The sequence below is a fragment of the Armigeres subalbatus genome, chromosome 2 (genome assembly GCF_024139115.2).
Source record: "Armigeres subalbatus isolate Guangzhou_Male chromosome 2, GZ_Asu_2, whole genome shotgun sequence".
Classification (NCBI taxonomy): domain Eukaryota; kingdom Metazoa; phylum Arthropoda; class Insecta; order Diptera; family Culicidae; genus Armigeres; species Armigeres subalbatus.
This window is the reverse complement of record NC_085140.1, coordinates 381,311,513-381,318,551: the sequence shown is the minus strand read 5'-3', so window position 1 is coordinate 381,318,551 and position 7,039 is coordinate 381,311,513. Positions and strand designations below refer to the sequence as shown.

At 36.9% G+C, this 7,039-nt stretch overlaps 1 protein-coding gene across 1 annotated transcript in view; it reads right to left on the bottom strand.

Moving 5' to 3' along the window:
* Nucleotides 1–456: 456 nt before the first annotated feature.
* The window catches only part of LOC134213141 (uncharacterized), a 71,280-nt gene continuing 64,697 nt past the window's right edge, over nt 457–7,039 (bottom strand). Inside the window, exons 8-10 of the mRNA XM_062691782.1 lie at nt 2,218–2,409; nt 2,016–2,151; nt 457–1,325 (exon numbers count right to left, since the gene is read on the bottom strand). Of these exons, the coding sequence (XP_062547766.1) occupies nt 1,274–1,325; nt 2,016–2,151; nt 2,218–2,409 (380 nt within the window). The 3' untranslated portion in view covers nt 457–1,273. The remainder of the gene's footprint in view (nt 1,326–2,015; nt 2,152–2,217; nt 2,410–7,039) is intronic.

The window sequence follows — 7,039 nt, the reverse complement described above, 5'->3', positions numbered from 1 at the left end:
GGATGTTATGCCAATAAAAAGAAGAAGAAGAAGATGATTTGCCTTTCTAGTAGCTGGGTTAATATTTGAAATGTTCCATTTTTTGCTGGAACCCAAAATCAAGCCGTATCAGAGTTCATTCGATTTTTGTCTATTGAACTCTCAATAACTAGAATGAATTGTCAAATGAATATTACTGTACTGAAACACAATATCCAATATTTCGAAGTAATCTGTGCAACTTTATAACTTTGTAGCATTTGCATTTTAATAAAATTTGTTTGTTATACAGTAACAATAGAAAATCAGTGTAATTAGTCAATATTGAAAATCAGTTCTCCATTATATCTAAATTATTAACAAAATGAACGATATTTATTATTTTGTTTTTTTTTTCTGTATCTATTAGTGGGCCAGTAGTCTGGTGATGAGGAGGTTGCCAAATGAAGTACAAGGAAAAATAAAAACATGCAGAAATAAAACAAGGATTATTTTATTCACCTACATAACGCTTACCAATTGTTCAAAAGTTTATTAGTAACGAAATTTTAAACACTTATACATTATATCGGACTGTTATCAACTGAATTGAGAAATCTGGAACACGCGTATGCTAAACTGACCTTTCATAATACCTTGATGTATGCAGGATGAAATTTAAGTGACATTGGCTTACGTTTCTACACTGTCAGTTGGCAGTTGCTGGATTCTGTTACAAATGAGTGGATGTCCGGGTTTGGTTTCAATAATTTATTAGTTGACATTGTATCAACACTATAATTTCCTTGTTTTTAAATTGTAAAATAATCTTAATTGAGTATCAGAACATTTGCGATCAACAACTTCCAGCTCCAACAGAATTGTTCATCATGCATACGACTCCAAACCTATTCGACTAAATGTGCTGATGTTCAACAAGATACAGATTCTTTCCAATGTCTGTTAAGATGGTACCTGAAGGCACACGTTTCGTGTATGTAACACAATCTAGCTAAGCTAAGTTCTAATCAATTGATATTAGAATTAGAATTTTGAAAAGTCGCAAATTACTACAACATGTCCACCAATTACTCAATGGTCGTGGTAGTCATATCTACGAGTTGTAATTCATGGTAAAATATCCTTAGTATTTTTATTATCTGGGGATTAGTACAGGCTGTTCTGATTAATCGTAAGATTAGTTTAAGAAAAAAGACTGCTCCTAGCATCCTAATCAAATGTGTGTCTTTGATTTGCACGAGTGAATAAACTACATGGACAGGGGGACGTGAGGACAAGTGGCAACCCCATCGTATTAGTTTTTTCTATGGCGTAACTCGGAGTTTCCGTTGTGACCATTCTTGTGTCTGAAAAGTGAGAAACGAAGAGAGAAAAAAAAATCCTTCGGTAAAATTTCTTGAAGTTGACAGATGAGGTGGTACATTGGGGTCCTGAACACGAGCACTACACAAAGAGGGTGTAAAAATTGTGAAAGCGTGCTCTCCAGTGTCTAGTAGTTTACATGGCCGAGCTCGAGTAGGTGTTAGAGTATTTAAGTTAGTTGGCTCAAACTTTTATTTTGTTAGAAATGCCTTGTAACATACAAACATGCACGTTAGTAATTCGCTCGTTAGTGTATTGTTATTTTTCCCCATTGACGTAATAACCACAATGTCGATTAGGATGGCAACCTCAGTTGTATTATGACAGTGTCTGTTAGCAAGCTACAATATAGTACACGAGGAATCGTTGAAACATACAGAAGAGGTCGATGCCCAAAACAGAGATTCAAGTCCAGAGTAGGCAAAAGCAAACGGTAAGTATTGGCTGTATGGAGACTGCTTCTGAAGTCTCTCTGTTTAACTGAATGCCAACTTGGGCAAATGACAGAATTAAGTATGTGTGTATTGTGTATGTCATGGTGGGCGATTGTTGATAGCAAAATGGAACTGCACATGATAGAACGGAACATGGATCGAGCGAATGTTTGAATGTAACTCATCACAGCAATGTTGGATTGAAAAAAAAAAACACATTAACCACAATGAAATACTTACTGATCTGGACTCTGGTCGGTATCGCTTTCATCGATTTCTGTCTTGTTGCGTCGTTTCTCACATATTAAAATAATCGCACATAATACTACAACTTCGACGATGATACCCAAGAAAACGTAAAGCGCAGCATATTTTCCTAAAATGATAGAAACAATTGTTTGAAGGCGGTTTGAGCTCATCTGCACATGGACCTGTGGCATACCTCTAATCCTAACGGTTATCGTGACCTGTGCTGGTTTACCCGTGATATCTGTGGCGTTGTTGCGAGCCTCGCAGGTGTAGTCAGTGTAGTCACTGAGCAGGACGCTCTTGATCGTAAGTCGGGCATTCTCTACGCCTTTGTCGTCTTCTTGCAGCACGACATGGTCTGTACTCGTGCTGTAGGTAGTGTTTCCTAGATAATAATTAGGGAAAAAACGATAATGAGAACAATTTAACATTTTCAAATGGACGTGTTTGATTTTGATTTTGAATTTTTAGCGGTCCTGAAAAAATACATATTTGAACAGATATAAAATGAAATTTTGCTTCTATACAAGCTCTGTCAGATGCAATCGATATATTGATCTAAGGATTGAAATCGCTGTTCCAATAATTGAGGGAGTAACGGCTGTATTCGATAAAAATGCGACACACTTCTTAAAGTGTGGGTAAAAAAAGATGAAATTTTGACTGAAATTAGGTAAGAGTGTAATCTTTACATTGGCAGAAGATTATTACAATCTGTCAAGCGATCGTAGTGAAACACATGGGAATCCATCATTAGACGGTGTCACGATTGGTGAAATCATTCAAGGAGACCTAAATGACACAGCGTGCAGTGGTGGCCAGGCAGCGCCAATAAACCGAAGACAACTAATCCGGGAAAGTCATGGTATTGAATCTGTTTAAGTGTCGATCGAATCTTTCGATCCGCGATGTGGCGAAAAAAGCGGAGGTTTCAGTTCAGGAAGGCATCAAACCGGAACGACAAAAAAAGTTCTGTTCAAACTCATGAGATACGTGTGAAACAGAATGCAAATATGGCTGTGAATCTGTTGTAAATCTTACGGGGAAAAGTGGCATTATACGCTTTTCACTTAGTTTTTATAAAAAATGGAACTAGGGTATATGGCTCAAACCTTAGTCTATTATGCTAATGGGTACATTTATTGTATTATAAATTGTGTTAAAGCTCCAAGCAAAATTATGCCAATCTCTACATTCAGAAAACTACTTTATTTGCTTGTCATAAGACGAGTTTGTACAATCCCATTGAATTCCATCACTTAATTGTATCTTGACAGATATATATTTCGACCTCAACAGTAAGGCCGTCTTCAGTGTCTCGTACTTGACTCGACTTGGCAAACTTGACTTTATTTGGCAAAAGAAAAAACTCTTGCACAGCCTGCCTGCCTGAGTGGCTGCTATAAAACAGAGTCAATGTGATTTTTCACGCAGGTTAATTGCGTTCAAATTATGTGGAAACTTCTAGTCTTCCAACGATTTTTTTTTTGAATTCTAACTCTTGGAGGGCTGAGTGGACTTTTACATTCTGGTGGAATTTCATCAGTTCTAGAAAAATTGTATGAATGAGATTAACTTTTGGATTCCTCCTGCAACGTTTGAGATTGTTTAAAGCTTTGTTTAGGTTTTTTTTTTAAATTAAGTTCAACACCGAAACGTTTGAGATACAAATTGAAATTTCCAGAATTATGTCGTTATTAACTCGGTCTTCTTTCTTAGAAATGTAGAGCTCCATTGATATCATTTTTTTTTTCTATTCAGTTGATTGATATTTTCTGGTTTTTTTTCTGAACAAGCATTCATATTTAACAGTGACATCATTGGCATAACTAGCCCCGATGCCTAGGCGGGGCTATGGCCTATTCAGCTATTTTATTTATTTTGAGCTTACTTTCAAAAATTCTCGAACATTTATTAACCTCATTAAGTTATTAGGGTAATGTGATAAATACGGTCTAGCCACCTAAAACAATTGCTACTCAATCACACTTTTCTTATTATTCTTCTTCATTGGTATTAAATCCCCCACTGATACATTGCCGCCTAGTAGCTTGGTGTTTATTAAGCACTTCCATATTTATTAGCTGCGGGGTTTCTAAGCTAAGTTACTACTATTTCTGCACAAGATGATACTTTTATCATCATCAGGAAAGTCGAGAACCAAACCAAAAATTGCCGAGATCGGCACCGGGAATCGAACCCATCCACCCTCAGCATGGTCTTGTTTTGTAGCCGCGCATCTTACAGCATGGCTATGAAGGGCACCACAATTAATCACACTCATTCATATTTATTCGCTTTTATCAAGCACGTGCTTTCTGTTGTAGCCCACAGTATCGAAGTGTGTTTGTTTACCAACCGATAATTGCTACAACGACTCAAATTGATAACGTATGGCTATTGCGTCTAAGTGTAGTAGCGCTCGGCTTTGTCCCGCACTCTGAAAGGACAATATTTGACGGATCTCCGTCAATTTCCGGTAGGCTGTGAATATTTCATAAATATTCTATCTATCTCAAATGAAAAAAAAAATGCAACATTCCTCCAAGGATTCCAATGAGAATCCTTTAGTGATTCCGACGGAAATGTTCCAGGGATTCCGACGAGAATCTCCAGAGATTTCGACGGGAATCCTCCAAGCATACCGAAGGGGACCTCTAGGGATGCTGAAGAATCCAGGGATTCCGACAGGAATGTTTCAGGAAGTCCGAAGGAAATGTTCCAGGGATTCCAAATCCTCCCGGGATATCGACGCAAATCTTCCAGGGATTCCGACACTAATATGAAAAGAATTGCAACGGGAATACTGCAGGAATCCTAATGAGAATATTCCAGGAATTTGAACAGGAATGTTCTAGAGATTCCGACAATAATGTACCAGAAAATCCGATAGAAATGTTTCAGGGATTCCAAAGAGAATCTTCTAGAGATTCCGAATGGAATCTTCCAGGAATTCCGACGGGAATGTTCCAGGAGTTCCAACGGGAATGTTCCAGAGATTCCGTCGGAAATCCTCCATGAATTTCAACGAGAATGGTTCAGGGATTTCGTAGGAAATGTTCCAGGGATGTAGAAGCAGAATCGTAGAAGCCAAATCCAAAGCAATATGTTGAGCGATCTCGAAGCAATATGTCGAGCGATCCGAAGCAAATCATCGGGAGGGTCTTCCAATTAATCCTCCAGGGATTCCGAAAAGAATCATCCAGCGATTCCGAAGGGAATCCTCTAGGGATGTTGAAGCAATTCGCTGAGGGATTCCGAAGCAAACCATAGAAGGAATTCCGAAGCAAATCGTCGAATGATTCCGAAGCAATTCGTCGTGGGATTCCGAAGTTAATAGTCAAGGAATTCTGAAGCAAACCGTCGATGTATTCCGAAGCAATTCGCTGAGGAATTCCAAAGCAAATCGTCGAAGTATTCTGAAACAAATCGTCAAAGAATTCTGAACCAAATCACTGAACGATTCCGAAACAAATCTTCGAACTATTCTGGAGGAATTCTGAGGCAAATCAACGAGAGATTCTAAAGCAAATCCTCCATTGATTATGGATTATGGATCCCCCACAAATTCCCAAGGGTATCCCTCAACGAAATCGAAAGGATTCTTGGATTCTAGTTGGAATGCTACGATGATTCTGAAAGGAATTCTTCAGAGATTCCAATGAGAATTCTTCTTGGATTCTGTTGGGAATTCCTCTCGGATTTTGATGAGAATCCTCGGAAGCTGATGGCAATTGTGGTGACTATCATTCTGCTAGGCAAGTGGAAGTCTGCTGGATAACTGTCACTCCAGTTAGTGATGGATGACCACATGTCTTTGACTGCTGGCGAAGTACCATATCAAGCTTACTCTGATGCTTCCAAATCAATTAGATATTGTCTTTTATTAACAACAAGTACAATTTACACTGACATACACGAATCTTTCTCAGAAGTGAAAAACAAGCTAATTTGTCTTCCACTTATTATAAGGTGAATATGGGAGATAACACTTTTGTCTTCAATATTTTTAAGTAATTCAATATTCTATATGTTAAAAATTGATATCACTGCTTAGTAATTTTTCAGATCCTAGGAGGGGCTAATTTGTTCCTAGTGAGGGCTAAGCCCCCCCCCATCGCCCTCATCCTTATTTACGCCAATAAGTGACATTCGATAATATTATGAAAAAAATGACCATTACAGATTCTAGACAGAAAACAATGATAATTCGAATGGGACTGATATACGATTATAGACAGTTTAGGTGATTGGAAAAAATGGGAGTTCAAAAAACGATCGGAAAAGCTAAATAGGTATAATGTGAAAAATTTTGCAACCCATTCAACTATCAATTCACTCAAAGAGGTTTTTCCATCTTTCAAATTTTTTAGTTACAATACAAAGTTAAATTTTTTAGTTAAAATAAACAAAGCAATCCAACTATCATTTAATTGCCAAATATGTATCATTATAAAAATGATCCGTACACGTAAAGAAAAAACCTCATAAGTTATGGCAAAAACCTATTCCAAAATACTAATACACTTCATTATGCCACCTAATGGATGATCCCATACCAAAAAGCTAGTAATATTCAAAAGTTAATGAGAAGTATAATTTTTGGAATGTATGTGGCCAATGCAATGTATGAGTTTGTTCTGATACATATCATTGAGCGCCTATTTTGGCAAAAAAGTATTGGAAATCTTAATAATAAATAACATTAATTTTTTTTACGTATTGGTTTGTTGTAACAGCATTTAAAGAAGGAATAGAATTATTGCATAAATTCTATTCTAAACTGCTGTACTTCATGATACTGAAGCATAGTGAATCTTTCATGGTTTCTGAAAAACTAATCGATAGAAATTTCTTAACATCTTAATTTAGTCAAATTCATTCTCAATCTCTTATCTTCGTTTCCATTACGTTGTATTTTGAAACTTTTGAATTGGCAAACTGGAGGTTCAATTCAAGAATGTAAAGGATGACGAAGTCACAATTTTAAAGAAAGTTTGATATGGATAGTATGT